The sequence below is a fragment of the Plectropomus leopardus genome, chromosome 5 (assembly GCF_026936395.1).
Source record: "Plectropomus leopardus strain MGB_pleo_1.0 chromosome 5, ASM2693639v1, whole genome shotgun sequence".
Lineage (NCBI taxonomy): Eukaryota > Metazoa > Chordata > Actinopteri > Perciformes > Serranidae > Plectropomus > Plectropomus leopardus.
Genome location: NC_142180.1, coordinates 32,064,778 through 32,082,172, shown reverse-complemented (window position 1 = coordinate 32,082,172; position 17,395 = coordinate 32,064,778). Strand labels below are relative to the sequence as shown.

The window sequence follows — 17,395 nt, the reverse complement described above, 5'->3', positions numbered from 1 at the left end:
CCCAAAAATGCAAGGCTATAGTATGGCAAAATTGTCAAAATATGACATGTCCCAAAAATAGCTGAAAACCATATTAAATCACATAAAATACCCTTCTGAGACATGCCATAGCATAGAAAGTTGAAAAAACGGCATAAAACACCATAATTTCACATGTTGAAAAAATGAACGAAAATGCAAGGCTATAGTATGGCAAAAATGTCATAATATGGTGTGTCTCAAAAACAGCTGAAAACCACATTAAATCACATAAAATAGCCTTCCGAGACATGCCATAGCATAGAAAGTTGCAAAAAGCCACAAAAACACCATAATTTGAAGCGTTGAAAAAAATGACAAAAAAATGCAAGGCTATAGTATGGCAAAAATGTCAAAATATGGCATGTCTCAAAAATAGCTGAAAACCATATTAAATCACATAAAAATACCCCTCCCAGACACGCCATTACATAGAAAGTTGCAAAAAGTGCCAAAAACATAAGAATTTGACATGTTGAAAAAAAGACAGAAAATGCAAGGCTATAGTATGGCAAAAATGTCAAAATATGACATGTCCCAAAAATAGCTGAAAACCACATTAAATCACATAAAATAGTCTTCCGAGACATGCCATATCATAGAAAGTTGTAAAAAGTTCCAAAAACATCATAATTTCACATGTTGAAAAAATTATCGAAAATGCAAGGCTATAGTATGGCAAAAATATCAAAATATGACATGTCCCAAAAATAGCTGAAAACCACATTAAACTACATAAAATAACCTTCTGAGACACGCCATTGCATAGAAAGTTGCAAAAAGGCAAAAAAATAAATAAATTGACACGTTGAAAAAATGACCGAAAATGCAAGGTTATAGTATGGCAAAAATGTCAAAATATGACATGTCCCCAAAACAGCTGAAAACCACATTAAATCACATAAAATAGCCTTCCAAGACACGCCATTGCATAGAAAGTTGTAAAAAGTGCCAAAAACATCATAATTTCACATGTTGAAAAAATTATCGAAAATGCAAGGCTATAGTATGGCAAAAACGGCAAAATATGGCATGTCTCAAAAAAAGCTGAAAACCACATTAAACTACATGAAATTGCCTTCTGAGACACACCATAGCATTCAAAAATTGCAAAAACGGCCTGAAACACCATAAATTTACATTGAAAAAATGTGAGAAAATGCAAGGCTATAGTATAGCAAAAATGTCAAAATATGACATTTTTAAAAAATTTAAATTTTAAAATATAGTATGTCGTCAAAAGTACTTAAAAAAAATCATAGTATAACGTGTCGTCAAAAGTCACGACAAAAGTAAATATTCAAGTATGTTGTCAAAAACCATGAAAAATGTCAAAAAAGTTTGTCCGAGCAGTTGAGAAATCTGTAATGAATGTTTTAATCATGTTTCCGTCATTGGCAGTTAACTTTAATCAAATCAAGACAAGGGACACAATACATTCAAATCTTCCCACCTTTGGGTCCAGGGCGTAAACGTGTCCATCATGTGAGCCCACTATCACCAGACCTGTGAGGGGATCCACAGCAGGACAGCTCTTCACAGCGTCTCCTGTCTCAAACATCCACCGTGTCTCTCCAGATGTGGCACACAGGAAATACACACAGCCGTTGTAGCAACCTGGGAAAACCGAAAAATAAATCCCAGAGTCGAATACTATACAGTGAGATATTTTCACATTTAGAGAGATGATGCTGACCTATGATCACGAGGCTCCCGCAGCGAGACACTGCAGCCGAGGCTTCAATTCTGTCCCCGAGGACTCGCTCCCACAGAAGGCTCCCTGTGGTCAGGTTTAAAGCCTGGATCCTGTGAGAGTGGGAGCCGATGAACACTGTTGTTTCACCCTCATCTGACCTCAGATCTGTTCTGTGTTTTACTAGAATCACTGGTGAGGCGTCCACACATCTGCCTGTATCTGAGGACCAGCTCAGACTGAGGCTCAGGTCGTCACCTCCCAGCTTCTTCCTGGAGTCCTTTTCACCGAGTGCATCATCCTTGAAGTTTCCATTTGTGTTTGGATTTCTGATTTCTATCACCTCACCTGCTCGTCTTATAACTTTGAAGGTGCATTTCTCCCCCTGCAGCCTCTCTGCTGCTGTGCGTTCTCTCTTTGCTGCCACCACAAAGGGAGTGTCAGCGTGCCTTTTTTTGGCCTCAGACTGGCTGTTCTCAAGTGGCAGAGTCAGTGTGACGCTCACAACATGGCGCAAAACCTCGGAGAAGGTCCCGTCAAGTATGACCTCCAGAAGCTCCTGTGAGGTCGCTCCAACAGCAGTGAGGACGTCTTCACACAGGTGTAGAGCCTTCAGAGAATCTCCTCCACTCAACAGGAAGTTGGATTCCTCGGCGATGGACACATCTTCAGGAAGACCAAGAGTTTTCTGTTGATAGTTTGTTACAAAAATTAAGGCAATAAATGAAACCAGGAACTGTTAAAATGTGGATTTATGTTGTCAAAAGTACTGAAAGAGCTGTACCTGCCACATGGTCTGCAGAGTTTGCTTCAATTTAGTGAAATCTCCCTGTGAAGACTCTAAACGCTGTCTCTGTCTTTGGTATATTTTCATAAGCGCCTCCATGTCTACTTTTCCTGCCAAAAAACAAACAAGAGAAGTGAAACAGTGATGTGTTATTGTTAGGGGTTGACAGATTATTGGCCTGTTCCATTATCAGGGTATGCAATACAGGCAAAGAAAGCAGCATGGGAGGAACTTTTACTCTGAAAAACCTCAGGGAGCTATTTTTATTCATTAATGTTTAATTTAAAATTTCACATGAATTTATAAAAAAGTTGTTGGGAACTTGTACATGATGTTGAAAGTCTCAGTTTTGATTAAACATCTGCTAAAGGCATTTAAACAAAGTTTTGTGTTGGAATTTGTTATATTCCAAATTCTACATTTCAACAGAAATATTTTCATTTTTTTTGTAAATGCATATTGGTCCCAAATATCGGTTATCTGTCTTATTAACTACTAATAATCGGTATTGTATTGGCCCTGAAAAACCAATAGCAGTTGACCACTTGTTATTGTTTCTTCTGTGTGTGTGTGTGTGTGTGTTTGTGTGTGTGTGTGTGTGTGTGTGTGTGTGTGTGTGTGTAATGCTGACCATGAGGAGTCAGACACAAGGCCGGGACCAGCAGCAGCGTGTCGGGAACGCTGTAAGAAGGCAGCAGTAGAGACAGCTGGTTCAGGATGAGTCTGCTCAGATCTCCATCTGTGCCGCCCGTCTCCTCCTGGCGGTGCTGCACAGCAGAGGGCGGGTTTTCACGATGGCCGGCAGAGGCTGTTTGTTTCACATGCTGCTTCGCAGATGTGAGAGGCGAAGCTGCTTTGTGGTCTCCAGATGTGGGCACCACGACAAAGGCGAGCAGTCGAGAGGTTTCATACAGACCCACAGCACAGGCCTGCACCTGAGGCAGACTCTGAATGAGCTGGAGGAGCAGAGACAACATTAATGCTTTGCCTCCTCTTCTTAAAAAAAAGAAAAAACTATTGTTAAAACCTCTTAACCTCAACCTGCAAATGTCAGTTCTTATCCAGAGTTTAACAAGACCATTAACATTCAGTTCAATAGAAAAATTGCAATTACAAAAAAAAAAAAAAACTGGCTCTGAAAAGATCCTGGCTTCATGTATGCACTTATTCAAAAAAACAAGCCCAGTGAGAGAATGCACTATTATATAAAATAGAAAGCATACACTTAAGTGATGTATGGACAAAAAATTATTTTTATGTAACTGAATTTAGGCTATTCACATTTATTTTTATATTCTTCTTCTTTTGCATCCCTTGAAACCTGAGGAAATTGGCTAAATCACTTTCAAAAACCTGGGAGAAAGGCAATGAGCAATTTCACAAAAACTACCCAAAATTATCAAGGAATTAGTGAGAAGTTACAAGAAAATGACCTGAAAATAGCAAATAATAAAAAAAAAGAAAAATTCTTCCCCCCCCCCCAAAAAAAGCCCAAACAAATAACAACAACAACAATAATAATAATAACAAATAAGAAAATAATAATAATAATAATAATAATAATAATAATAATAATAATAATAATTAATTCATAAATAAAAGTGCCAAAAATGTAATGAACTTAAAATATATAAATCTTATTAATAATAATTACATTTATATTCTACACTAGTGGCCATTGTCTCATTTTTAAGCAGCAAAGTAATGCTAAAGGGAAAGTAAATAAAATTCAATTTACAAACAGGGCTAAGTTGATTTTGTTGTTTTGTGTCTGTCGGATGTGTAATAAGGCAAACCTACACATTCACCACAAGAACTTTTTAGGGTTAAAATGTGCCAATACGGAGGTAACAGTTTGTTGTGTTGCCCCCAAGTGGCCACAAAACATAACTGCTTTAACTTCACTTCAGGAATACCAGACGGAGAAACATCCACAAGTACTGTAACTTCAGATCTACTTTTTTGCTGTAATGCAAAAATAAAATTGATTTTTTTAAATTTCTTCTCAAGAAAGTTTGAGAGGTGTAAATGACACTGAATTTGAATTCTACTTCTGTAACATTTATATTCGGAAACGTAAAAACATCTCACTTGCTGTAAGCTGTCCAAGTTGACTCGTTTTCCGTGGCATTTAATCAGCCTGTCTCTGCGTCCCAGGTAGTACAGCTGTGTGTCTTTAACGTTCACCCAGTCTCCAGTAGCTCTCATTGTCCCAGGGACGACACTGTCCTCATCATCCAGGAGACACACTCTGTCCTTTCCACCTGCACCAACATTAAAAAGGGTTTATGTGAACTTTATTTAGTTTTATTTTTACTGCATTTTTGTGTGTGTCAATTAGGGATGTCACGATATTGACCAAAACTGTGAAGTTTAAAAGTTAAATATTCATGTTTATAATACATATATGTGTATATGATGTAAAAAATGTCTTTGTCCCCAGAGCCCAATGCCATCTGGTTGCTTTTTTACTATAAATTAAGTATAATTGTTAGCACATGCTTTTTTTGTTAGATAGCTGAGATGAACTTTACTAATTTTTTTCACTGTTAGCTCCTCTGGCACTGATAATCCTGTAACTAAAATCTGTGGGTTGTTGTTACACTTATGTCGTGGTTCTACTCAACGCCAACTTCTACTGCCATCATTATTACACATACCTCCACTATTATTACACACATATTAATGTGTTACATAAACATACAATATTTGCATGTGATATACATGCCATCATAAGTTAGATATACTAATTTATATGTCTATTACAAATCTTATGTTATTGTTATCATTATTGCTGCCATGCATCCCTCCCTCTCTCTTTCTCTCTCTTTCTCTCCTATGTATCATTTTGTCATCTACTGCCATTTTATCGTTGTCGGGATTCACGGGACTGCAGAGATGATTTGTTCATTTGTGCAACTTTAACTGGACATGTGAAGGCACTGGATGTTGCTGGTGATACAGTGCTTATTATTTGGGAAACAGCGTACAGTCCTTCCTGGTATAACAGTGTCCCCGCAGAAACTGATTATGTGGTGCAGTCAACCATACTGCCTATGTGCTGCCACTCAGACGGCGGACGCGTATTGCCTACGCTCACAAATTGGCTCTCAACAGAAGCACGCAGAGAAGGAACTTAAAGTCCTGTCCTGAAAGAGGATCCCTCCTCAGTCGCTCTTCCTGAGGTTTCTACTGTTTTTTTTTGCTCCTGTTGTTGCTGGATGTCGGTGCAGTAAAGCTCTCTGAGACAAACTGTGATTTGTGATAATAGGCTTTATGACTTAATTTGAATTGAATAAAACTGAACTGAACTGAAATGAAATGAATATCGTTCTCACCTATGAACACCTGACCTTCGCCCTCTGTAACAATGCGGCCATGTTCATCTCTTACTTCCACCACTGTGTCCATCAGAGGAGTCCCAAGAGGCACAGGGGACGGTGTGCTGAAAGCCATACAGTTTTAAATAGAAGTTGTATCAACTGCAGCGTGTTTAACATGTATATTCAACAAATTATTTTAAATTGGGTACACTCACGGGCTGCTGAGCTGCAGCAGAGACTCTGGTATTCTGTATGAACAGGCCCAGCAGGACACCTCAGTAATACCGTAAATATTGTAGATTTGGGTTTTGTTGTCCTCATGCTTCCAGCTCCTCAGCAGAGCCGGCGAGGGGCAGGCCTCTCCCCCCAGAGCCAACAACCGCAATGAAGAGCCACGCGACAACACTTCCTCTTTTAGAGTACGGTGTCTGAAGCGGCTGAGCAGTGTCGGTGTGACCTGTGGAAACAAACAAACAAACAAAAACACACATTATAGTGTCTGAAAAAATAATTCCGAGTAAAACACGGTTTCCTCACACCTGCCTGCAGGACAGTCGTCTTGTGATCCTCGAACAGCAGTCGAGAGAGTCGACTGGGAATTTTCTTGATCACAGCGGGGACGATGAGGAGCTGAGCCCCGGATGATAACGCCAGGAAAATATCCACCACAGAGGGGTCAAACGTTAAAGGCGAGGCGAGGAAAACCACATCGTCTGCACGCATCTGAAACAAAGATCTGAGCCAAGAGAGATGCACTTTTAACCCTTTGATACGTGGAGCAACATCACTTTTCTGTGCAATAAGCAACTTGGTAAGAAATGTTCCACAAATTGCAAAACATTTGTAGAATTAAAAATTCTTTTAAAAAAGCAAGAGAAAATGTCTAGTGAAAAAAGACTGATATATATATATATAAAAAAAACTATCTGAAATTATAATAACTACATATGTAAAATTTTACAAAATAGTTTATTTAATTTTAAAGCACTTCTTCCTGGTCATTTACTTGTTTCTTTCTTTCTTTATTTATTTATTTATTTTTTATTTTTTTTTTTTTACTTTTTTTTTCCCTTTTTAACTTTTTTTTACTTTAAAAAAAAGGAACTTTCAGGTAATTTTCTTGTACTTTTTACTAATTTCTTGCTAATTTTTGGGCCATTTCTACCCTGGTTGCTCATTGCCGTCTTTCTGTGCTTTCCAAAGAAATCAAGCCAATTTGCTCAGGTTTCAAAGGGTTACATAAATCAACATTTTATTTTCATGCTGCACAGACCTGGAATAACCTCCAGGATGATGTTAGACAAGCCCCGACTCTGACGACATCCAAGGCAAAGCTAAAAACGTTCCTTTTTTACACTGCCTACTCAACCCGCTAATGACTACATACAAATATTAAACTTGATTTTAAATTCTAAATATTATTTTTATTTTTGCAACTCTTGTCTGCACTTTTGCTTTTTAAATGGTGATTTTAATTTTTAAATATTAAATCTTTTTAAATAATTTAGTAATTAATTTTATCTTTTTTTTTTATCTCTTCACTCTTTTATTGTAAATCTGTATCTTTTATTATGTTTTTATATTTAATTGCTCTGTACAGCACTTTGAATTGCCCTGTTGTATTAAATGTGCTATACAAATAAAGCTGCCTTGCCTAAATATGCACCAAAATAAAAATGTTTTAGAAACCGATTAAGAGATAAAAACTCACCTCAGATGCAGTATGTTGGGGATTATACACTTGTGCGGCACCCTCACGATCTTCGGGAGGCCAGTTGTTCCAGATGTGTGCAGCACATACGCCAAGTCTTTATGCCCAGCATCCTTTAACCCCTCAGCTGCATCAGAGCGGAGACCAGCACCATCTGCTGTCTGAGCTCCGGTCTGCTCTGGTGCTCGCTGGTGCTCAGCGACGGGCAGCAGCTGGATTTTTATCAGCGTTAGTTTGAACTTGGGCAACACCACACACACCTCCACTGATACGTGTTTGACGAGAGCTGCCTGGAATCGCTGGATGAGAAGGAGGAGGAAATAAAATCAACGTTAATATTCATACAAAGCATGGACAAAGAGGGAAAACTTTGACGGGTCATAAATGCAAGTTAATAGTGTAAAATAAATCATAACATACAACTAAAAAAAACTGCAGTGTGCATGCTCTGAATGGGACTTACGGGAAACAGACTTTCAGAATAGCTATTTGGATAATTCTATAAGTGTGTCCATGAATCTATAAATACAAATAAAGGGGATAAATTAATAATAAATAATATTGATAAATTCATATATTTTCTGAAACATTTTTAACTTTTATTTTAACAAACTCAGATCTTTGATTGCACTCACACACATTATACAATTTGTCCAAAGCCCCCTGGTTTTATGGATGTCAACTGGTTTCAGAAATTTAGTTAGTTGCACCACGAAATTATAAGAAACTGTGCATGGTCCTAAAGCAAAATTTCAGTCACAATGAACTGGTCAAAACAATTGCGATTCACAATATTATCCCGATAATCATTAAAATATGTTTACATTTCTTAAAAAAACACTAAAACCTACCTGAACCACTAGCGTGATTCAGGTAGTGAAAAACAAACTAGTTAGAAAATCGTAAAAAGACAGACTTAACAACTATTTGTAGTGGTATCATATAATCTTTAAATGAAATATGCCAATGCTTGATTAAGATCCTTTGCATTTTTCTTTATTGTTGTTTAACGGAGCTAAGACAAGATAAGATAACATAAAAAATAACATAAAATGTTATTTATCCAGATTTATCCAATATTGCACAGCAAATTCCCTTAAGACAAATAAAGTTTTATATTATCTTATTTTATACACACATCTTCTGTCACCTTACACTGTATATCTTATCTCATACTCGTGTCTTATAATGTACATAGAGCAGTAAGTGGTGAATATGGGGAGTGTCAATGATAGATTTGTGGACTCTACAAAAAATAAAGTTAGTCCAATTCTGCCGAAACAGACTAATCTGGCCATCCATGATTTCAATCCCTGATGCTGAGAGAAACAATGCTTCTCAAAGCTGTGTCTTTAAAGAGGATTATACTCTATACTCTTAAGATATGAAGTGTTGAACCTGCAGGGTGTCAGTCTTCACAGCACAGTACTTGAGGCCACACTGGTTCATGACTCTGGCAGAGAGGAGACCTGGAGCTTCAGGGTCCAGAGGGACATATGCAGCAGGGGACTGCAGGATCCTGACAGACAACACAGGACCGTTTTTAAAGTCAAATCATGATCATTTTTATTGTCAGAACTGGCCTAGATTATCCTAGAGAGGCTAACTATTATTTAAAGCACAGTATCATACTTGTGAAACCTTTATTCTATTTGTGAAATTTAAAAAAAAGGGACATTTCACAGTTTTTTCCCCACATGTAGACCATATTGGACAACATCTCCTTCAAAAACCATTAGACCTGTCAAATCTGGACTAGATTGTGCCAGAGAAGCTAAATATTACTTGAAATACACATTCTGATTTGCTAAATCTTTATTCTACTTGTGAAAATGCAAAAAAAGGGGACATTTCACTGCCTTTTTCACATGTAAACCACATTGGACAAGGTCTCTATCAAAAACAACTACATGTAATCTTGTGAAATCTTGACTACATTATCCCAGCAAGGCCGAATATTACTTAAAACACAGTTTCAGAAATATAAAACCTATTTTTGTCATTAAAGCATGAATTACTGTAAAGGGGTGTCATAGTAAAAGTCCACAACTTGGGTTTGAACCTGAAACATTAGTGTTGAGAGGCAACAGTGCTAATCACTACACCAACACGCCACTCATTTCACGATCGAGTAAAGCAAGTTATCAACTACAGAGAATCTTGAAAATTGTAGTCATTCTATGAAATAATTATAAATATGTGTTTTGTTTTACTTTCTTCTTTCTTTCTGTTTTTAAAATTTTATTTTTTTAGCTTTTTGTTGGTTTTTTGACAAATTGTCAGATGATCTTGTACTTTCTTGTACTTGGGTAATTTCTTCTTTTCATCATTGCCTCCTCCCCATGCTTTTTAAATGAAACAAACAAAAAAAAACATATGCAAATAACTAAATTGGGCCAATTTGCTCACGTTTGCATATTGCTTTGCAATTGAAACCCAAATAATAAAATAGCAATGTGTACATAAATATATGAAGATGCAAGTTCAAAAATACAATTTCCTAATAAGTAAATAAAATGTAGAGAGGAGAATTTCATTTCAGCAGATAAAAACTTAAGATTAAAGAATAACCACATGTATTGGCAGATAAGACGCAAATTGAATTGAAGTTAACTGAAGTTTTACGGAGGAAAAAAAAACAAACTTTATTGGTGAACTGTGTTGACAGTGAACTCACCCCAGGATCCACACAGGTATGAACAAATCATCGCAGCAGTACAGCCCGATCAGGCCGTTATTAGGAGAGCAGTTTGTCCGTATAATATGAGACAGCTCAGTGGACAGTTGGACCAGGTCTCTGTACAGCAGGGACACCGGGCTGTGTGTCTCTGCGCCGCTGTCAAACGTCACAGCTGCTCGGTCTGCGTGCAGAGACGCAGCGGAGGACACAAACTCCTGCAGAGTCCCAGCAGCAGACATACTGCTCACACTGAGAGTCCACCCTCTGTTAGTAAAGAGTCTGGACTAAAACGTGCAAATTATATGTATATACATAATTCACGTATTGTTTCATTCAGAGTGATGAGGACTTGTTTATGTCGAGGCAGGACCGCCATGGATGTATTAGCGTTACTGTTTGACGCGTGAAGATGACGTCCTGTTAATGACTGATTCAAGTCCATCAGGATATCTGATTATCGTGATCACCACAACCGGTGGAGTATAAACTGAATACATTTACCATGGATATATTAAGAAACATTTACTCAAGAACAGTATTTAGGTAACATATTGAGGAAAATTATATTACGACTGTATTCAATCTAAGAGGTCAATATTGGTCTTTTTATTTCACCACATTTGTCTGACATCTTTAAATACTTTTCAGATTCAGATTATTGATTAAAAAAAAGTATTGATAAAGTCATGAATTATGATGTATTGCTATGGATTAAGCTACCCAGTCATAGCAAAGTAGTTAAAATCAGCTCCACCTTTAACGGCAGCATCACTAAAGTGATGAACACATACTTGCATTAATTACTATAAGAATATATATATTCTGAAGTGACCCATTCAGCAAAATGAGTGCATATATATGCATATATATGTTTAGCTTTCTGTTTTTAATTTGAGTTTTTTGTTGTTGTTTTGAGAAATTTTCAGATGATCTTGTACTTTCTTGTACTGTTGCTCATTGCCTCCTTCTCATGCTTTTGAAATAAATAAATAAATAAATCAAGCAAGCCGGTTTGCTCTGGTTATATATATATATATATATATATATATATATATATATATATATATATATATATATATATATATATATACACACACACACACACACACACACACACACACATTTATATATATATAAATATATATATATATATATATATATATATATATATATATATAAATATATATATAATTTGCAGAGGAGTTGGTCATGCTATCAAATAAGTGCATGGATTGCAGAAGAATAAAGTAGCATAAAATGAAAATACTCAAGTAAAATACAAGTACCGCGCAATTGAACGTATAAATCCAGCAAGTGAGTAAATGTATTCAGAGTCACAAAAAAACGAAGTTAAATTACTTGTATGTACACAAACTTACTCGGCATGACAAACCTTATCTGATTCTTCCTAAAGCGAAACCAGGATTTCCCAGCGACAGTGAAGGCCACTCTGTCCAATCATCGGGCTCTATTTTCTGGAAGATTTTTGAACCTCAAACCGCCCGAAGGATCTGAGAGGAGACAAAACTGAACCAAAAACTCACAAAACCGCCATAAAACGTCGACAAAAAGAAGAATCTAAAATCTTTTTTTCTTATATCGAGTCACGCTAGCCGGCGGCTTCTTTCACTAATCTCCCAACATAAAGAAAAAGTATTTTTTAATGCAACATGGACGAGTTTTTAAAGAAACGGCTCTCTGAAAATAGCTTTAACTACAAAATTTCACTGGAGAGAATCATAGGCAAGGTTTGTTAAAAAGGAGGTCAATAATGTGGCCACGTTACCGTTAGCATGAAGTGAAGCAGCACGGCTAAAAACACCCTGTTTAACGCGTTTTTTCTGGTTTTAAACAGTATTCAAAGCCTCAGTGCCAAGATGGGTTGGAGGTGAACCTCGTGAAAACAGGATTCCCAAGTAAGTTCACCACACAGCTGTTATAACCCAGAGTTTAATGCCACTGTAACACAACATTTACAAACTATATATGTATTTATGGCGACATGCTCATTCTTGACATCAGTAATTAGTCTGTAACTAAACTAATGTTAAAGCTAGCCAACTTTTACCATTGGCTTCTATTCAAACGTGTTATAGTTACAAGTTGGCATATCCATCATGTAATTTTGATTTGTCAGAATTGACTAGAATTACATTTATGTCATCTAATAAAGTATAAACAGTTTTAGGTAGCTACAATGAGAATTTTGCCACCTCAAAATTGAATTACAGATATCTTACTGAGTTTGGATAGTAAAAGTTTGAACTGCAGATACCTGCATTGAGCATTTCCTGTCATAATTTCACGTATCTAGAATTGTATATCAGATATCTGACATACAGTTATTTTACATACAGTGTTTTAAGATATAATTTCTTTTATAACTGGTCAGAAATTAATTTTACGTATCAAAAAGTAATTTCCACTAGTTAAAATGTTTTGAAGACGAAGTATGGACAATAGCATGCCAACATAAAGCTACTTATATTCAATGTTTTTAGTACAGAAATAGTGATTCAATACATTGATCAGTTAAACGACCTTATATTAATAATTAATTGTTTAATATCAATAAAGTAAAATATCTGTAGATTATTTTCGGTTTGGTTTATATTGTTAACCTAAGCTCTTAATATTTATGGGCATTTTCACTACTTCACTTTTTTTTTAACACATAATCAATACATTTTACAGATGAATCAGTAATGAAATAATTACTGAAACTCAGTGATTTGTTTCCATCTCTGTAGTTCATTAGTTGCCATGTGGCCTGGTCTCATTGTGTATCTTTTCTTTTTTGAATTCTTTGCATGATGAAGCACTCGAACGCTACATGCGTCTGTCGAAAATGGAGCTGAACAGGCTGGAATCAAAGGTTTGGTCATAATGAACATAAAATACAATGATCTGATTATAAGAAGCTGTTTTATCAGCTGCAGTAGGTTCAGCTATTATAACTGAACACTTAATCCGTCCTCAGGGCCTGGCAGATTTGAGAGAAGAATCAATAAGATGTAAGTATCAATAAACTAAAATCAATAATAGCAATTTAGCATATCAATTAGCATATACAGTATATAGCAGAGATGCTTATAAATCGTATTATATAAATTCAGTAATCTGATAACTCTATTTCTTCCGCCGCAGCCCAGGACATTACAAGAGACTCACAGGTAAATGTCCTGTTTATTTTCACAGTGCTGTCTTAAATATCTTGTATTTATTTGATTTACTGTCATTTATTTTCAACAGTTGGACTTCACGCACCAAGACAGGAGAGCTGATGAAACCTGTGTGTCTTCTATGGAGGATGATGGTAAGAGCAAGAAAGCAAAATGCAAATATAAACAGATATTGCACAAAATTAAATTAAAAAGTGTCTAATTTAACCCTTTCAAACCTGGATTGACATCAGTTTTATTGTACTGCATTCAGACACCTTTTTGCAAACTATAAGACCTGACAATTTTGCAAATTGGTTTGATTTTGCTTGAAAACAGCAGGGGAAAAAGGCCAGCTTGAAAAGAAATTTCCCACACTTTGTAAGAAATCTTGCAAAAAAAAATGTTTTAAAAAAGAGGTGAAGTTTTTGAAAATAATCTAAAAAATAAGAAATATGTCCAGAAAAAATATTTATAACACATTTTTATTTAAGACTGAATGTCAGAAAAAAAAAATAAAATATACAAATAAATAAATATATTTATTTTATTTTCAGCAGTTTTTCTTGGTCATTTTTCTGCCTTTTTTTTACTTACTGCAACTTTTTACCCATTTTGCTCATTTTTGGACCATGTCTTGTCCAAAAATGAGCCCCCAGTGTTTTTGAAAGAAATCAAAACAATTTGCTCAAGTTTTAAAGGGTTAAGGTGATGTTTCTTCTCCCATTTTGCAACCTACAGGGATGGCCAGAAATGACACAACTCACTTGACCGTGAGCTCGTTGGATGAGAGCCAGAGAAACATTTCTGAGACGGAGCTCCAGCCTGAAGACCAAGACGAGGAGCTGGAAATGACTCTGAGGAGCCACGGCAGCTCTTTGGTCGACCTCTACCCCAGCATGATCAGCCGAATCGGGAAGGCCTGGCATCGGCAGCATGTCTCTAACGCCGCCGACTCGGTGCTGAGGAGGTACCGCAGATGGCGACAGCAGTCAAACAGAAGCAACCTCAGCAACACCTTCATTGTCCCGCTGAGACATAACAGAAACCCGAACAACGTGATCAGCGAGACGCAGCTGAAGGAGAACAGCCCCGAGAGAGGACAGTTCACCCCTCGGTCTCCGTTGCAGATGGTTACTAATATTGAGGACTGGTCTCCTGGGAGAAGAGAGCAGCATGAGCCTGTCCTCGTGATGGACTTCTCTTCTTCTGAGCCAAAAGACGTCTCTCTGAATGAGACATTTACTATGTCTGAAGTGTTCCGGCTTGGAGATCAGCCGTCCACCTACAGGCTCAGTCCTTCAAGACCTTGCTATCCCACCGCAAAAGCATCCTTGGACCCGTCTCTCAGGTCTCGAAGGCTTTCTCTAACTGCACACTCCGTGCAGACCGATGGATGCTCCACGTACGCATCTGAAAGCACCGCTGCAAAAGATCGACAAGACATCTACGGCTCCCCGGTCAGGCAAAGTCCCTTACATGCAAAAATGATGACCAGCCTCAGTAGATCACCTCGTGGCTTTTCCAGGAGCCCAAAATCTGTGGAAAGTTTTTCCAGAGAGCCTACGAGATCCAGATTAATGTCCACCCCTCCACAAAAGCCAACATTGTCACTGAGGATGCTCTACCCTTCAGATCACCCCCTCTACCCACAGCTGCGTTCACCTCAGGCCGCCACAGCAGCAGGACCGAGTCGTCACGGTCTCCGGCGCCACCTGTCCTTCGACTCCTCCCTACCCTCGATCCGTGTCTCCTACTCCCCAAAGAAGCTTGACGAGGACTTCCTAAAGCTCTACCACAAGTTTGTCTGCCAAAACAAATCATCTCCTTTTAACGGGCATCCCTGCCGCCTCTGTACCCGAAGCTCCGAGCTCAGCAGAGGCCCCTCTTCCTCGGCTCTGGCAGCTCTCGCCTTGTCACCCCACCGCTCCCTCCTGAGAAAACGCCACAGGGAGTTGGACTGGCTCAGCCATCCGCAGTCTAAACGCTCCAGGGAGGAGTACTACCCATCCTCCCCGGGGTCAAGACGCTACGGGAAAGAGATGCTAAGGCGCCGTCTCTCTACGTCTGAGCATGAGCAGTGTCAGTACGGCCTCTCCTACAGCTCCACTAAACCCAGCATGTTCAGCACCCAGCAGCGCTCAGCAGATACACATCAGGACACCTGGATGAGTCGACGCCACGATGTGTCTGCATCTGATTTTTCTGGCATGGGTGAGCCTCCTCTAACAAACTCTATTATGCTCCAGGCGTCTTTTATGTCCTGTGTGCTGTTAAATTAAAGGGACAGTTCAGATTTTCCCCGGTTTGGAGAAGCAGGCTGAAGTCCGACAGGGAAGCTAAGTAATGTACTGCTGTAGAGGATTTAGTAATAAAACACATTTTAACCACCTAAAAAGAAAAGTTTAAATGCACGCTATACTGAGAGTATTTTCACTTAATATTAGACAGTGATTTCCAAATAATGCCGTTATATCACTGTTTTCAAAGCCAGACTTCATTGAGAAAAACAGTGATTTAAACATTGCTAAACACAGAAGCTGCTGCTCCACCGCTGCTTTGATCAGTTAGTTAGTTTTCGTTATTGTGTGCTTAGCCGTATGAAATGTTACTCCTGGTTCACCAAAATCACACAAAAACACAAACTAACATACTGATCAAAGAAGTGGTAGACCAGAAGCTACAGTGTTCAACAAGCTAAAATTTCTGTTTTTCTCAGTGGAGTCTGGTTGCTTTGACGAGAGCGTAGACGGGAAATTTAAGCCATTTACAGCTTTTCCTGTTGGAACAGACTGTCTGACATAAAGTCAAAGAAGTGCAAGTACTCTCAATTTGGCAAACCCTTAAACCGATACTGAGTTTCATTTTCTTCAGGTGGCTAAAATGCGCTTTTTGCTGACTTTCATTTACAGCACTACACTGCTTAGATTCTGTGTCAGACTCGAGCCCGATGCTCTAAACTGGGGGCGTCCCGACTGTCATCTACTGTATGTTACACACCGATTATGGATAAATCTCTAAAAAAAAAACCTAACTATCCCTTTAACCCTTTGAAACCTCAACAATTTAGCTTGATTTCTTTGGAAAAACATGGGAAGAAAGCAATGAGAAACAAAAGTAGAAATGGCCCAACAAGAAATTAGTAAAAAATAAAAGTGCAAGAAAATAATCAGATTTTTTTTAACTAAGTTAAAAAAAAAAGTAGCTATGATAATTAAAGCTTTTTCCCTAGTCATTTTCTCTAGCACTTTAAAACACATTTTTCGCAATTTATGGGACATTTCTTACTAAGTTGCTCATTGCCTTTTTCCTATAACCTTGAAAAAAAATTGCACAGGGTCCAAAGGGTTAAGCAGTTTGTAAGTGTTGATAACCTTTGATCAGATTCCTTTACTCATTATTATGCTTCATTCAACAGGAAGTTCACTTGAGAGCAGAATGGTCATCAGCTCCTCTCCCAGGTGATTTATCCTAATTCTCATGTACAGTGTTTGTTTTCAGGTGTCTGAGCAGTAATTTGTTCTCATCATCACGTCTTTTCTTCCCCAACATGTGCAGAAAATGGTGAACAGCGAATACACCGAAGACGGAAAACTACTCTCATGTAACACGTCGATGTAAAAAGTGTTGTGCAGCTGTGTGAAACTTTTGATACAAATATGACAATAAAAATCTTAATCTTAAGAACACATGATGAACTAAAAGTGAAGCTTTTTAAATGTGTGAACTCAGGAAGTTGTGTCACTAAACTGCAACTGTCAAATGTTAAATCTCTTAAGTGGTCATTATATTTGTTTTAAGTTTTATCTCCATCCGAGTTTGTGTTTTTGTTTGGATGTTTTAACTTTTTTTTTTACAAATACTGCTGAAACCGTCTTTTCGAGCGATTATTGTCTATACTCTTGTATGCTCTCTTAATGTTTTTGTGCTATGGTGCATCATTGCATAAGTTAATACATCTTCATGGTTATTTCTTGTTATATCTGTTTATTAAAATAAAATTGTTGTCAAAATGCAGTTTC

General features: G+C 37.6%; 2 protein-coding genes across 3 annotated transcripts in view; one reads left to right on the top strand and one right to left on the bottom strand.

The window, feature by feature from the left end:
• aasdh (aminoadipate-semialdehyde dehydrogenase) overlaps nucleotides 1–10,621 on the bottom strand; it is a 33,534-nt gene extending 22,913 nt beyond the window's left edge. The window contains exons 1-11 of one of the 2 annotated variants that reach the window (XM_042484107.2): nucleotides 10,210–10,621; nucleotides 8,931–9,051; nucleotides 7,533–7,831; nucleotides 6,365–6,557; nucleotides 6,037–6,278; nucleotides 5,837–5,943; nucleotides 4,590–4,762; nucleotides 3,130–3,454; nucleotides 2,496–2,608; nucleotides 1,715–2,399; nucleotides 1,472–1,635 (exon numbers count right to left, since the gene is read on the bottom strand). In XM_042484107.2, the coding sequence (XP_042340041.2) occupies nucleotides 1,472–1,635; nucleotides 1,715–2,399; nucleotides 2,496–2,608; nucleotides 3,130–3,454; nucleotides 4,590–4,762; nucleotides 5,837–5,943; nucleotides 6,037–6,278; nucleotides 6,365–6,557; nucleotides 7,533–7,831; nucleotides 8,931–9,051; nucleotides 10,210–10,451 (2,664 nt within the window). In that variant the 5' untranslated portion in view covers nucleotides 10,452–10,621. The remainder of the gene's footprint in view (nucleotides 1–1,471; nucleotides 1,636–1,714; nucleotides 2,400–2,495; nucleotides 2,609–3,129; nucleotides 3,455–4,589; nucleotides 4,763–5,836; nucleotides 5,944–6,036; nucleotides 6,279–6,364; nucleotides 6,558–7,532; nucleotides 7,832–8,930; nucleotides 9,052–10,209) is intronic. The other variant, XM_088077972.1, reaches the window with a different exon arrangement.
• A 1,027-nt stretch (nucleotides 10,622–11,648) lies between these two features.
• hjurp (Holliday junction recognition protein) lies at nucleotides 11,649–17,390 on the top strand. Its single transcript, XM_088077968.1, has 9 exons — nucleotides 11,649–11,960; nucleotides 12,068–12,128; nucleotides 13,032–13,087; nucleotides 13,193–13,226; nucleotides 13,360–13,385; nucleotides 13,465–13,528; nucleotides 14,115–15,587; nucleotides 16,792–16,834; nucleotides 16,932–17,390. Exons 1-9 carry the CDS (start codon nucleotides 11,883–11,885, stop codon nucleotides 16,939–16,941), a joined length of 1,845 nt encoding a protein of 614 aa, XP_087934094.1. The 5' UTR covers nucleotides 11,649–11,882; the 3' UTR covers nucleotides 16,942–17,390.
• Nucleotides 17,391–17,395: the final 5 nt, after the last annotated feature.

What these genes read in the sequence shown, in the direction of transcription:
- hjurp (XM_088077968.1), top strand. Translation starts at nt 11,883, where the DNA reads ATGGACGAGTTTTTAAAGAAACGGCTCTCTGAAAATAGCTTTAACTAC. An exon ending in TGGAGAGAATCATAGGCAAG is followed by an intron (nt 11,961 to 12,067) that starts GTTTGTTAAAAA and finishes GGTTTTAAACAG; the next exon opens with TATTCAAAGCCTCAGTGCCA. An exon ending in ACATTACAAGAGACTCACAG is followed by an intron (nt 13,386 to 13,464) that starts GTAAATGTCCTG and finishes TATTTTCAACAG; the next exon opens with TTGGACTTCACGCACCAAGA.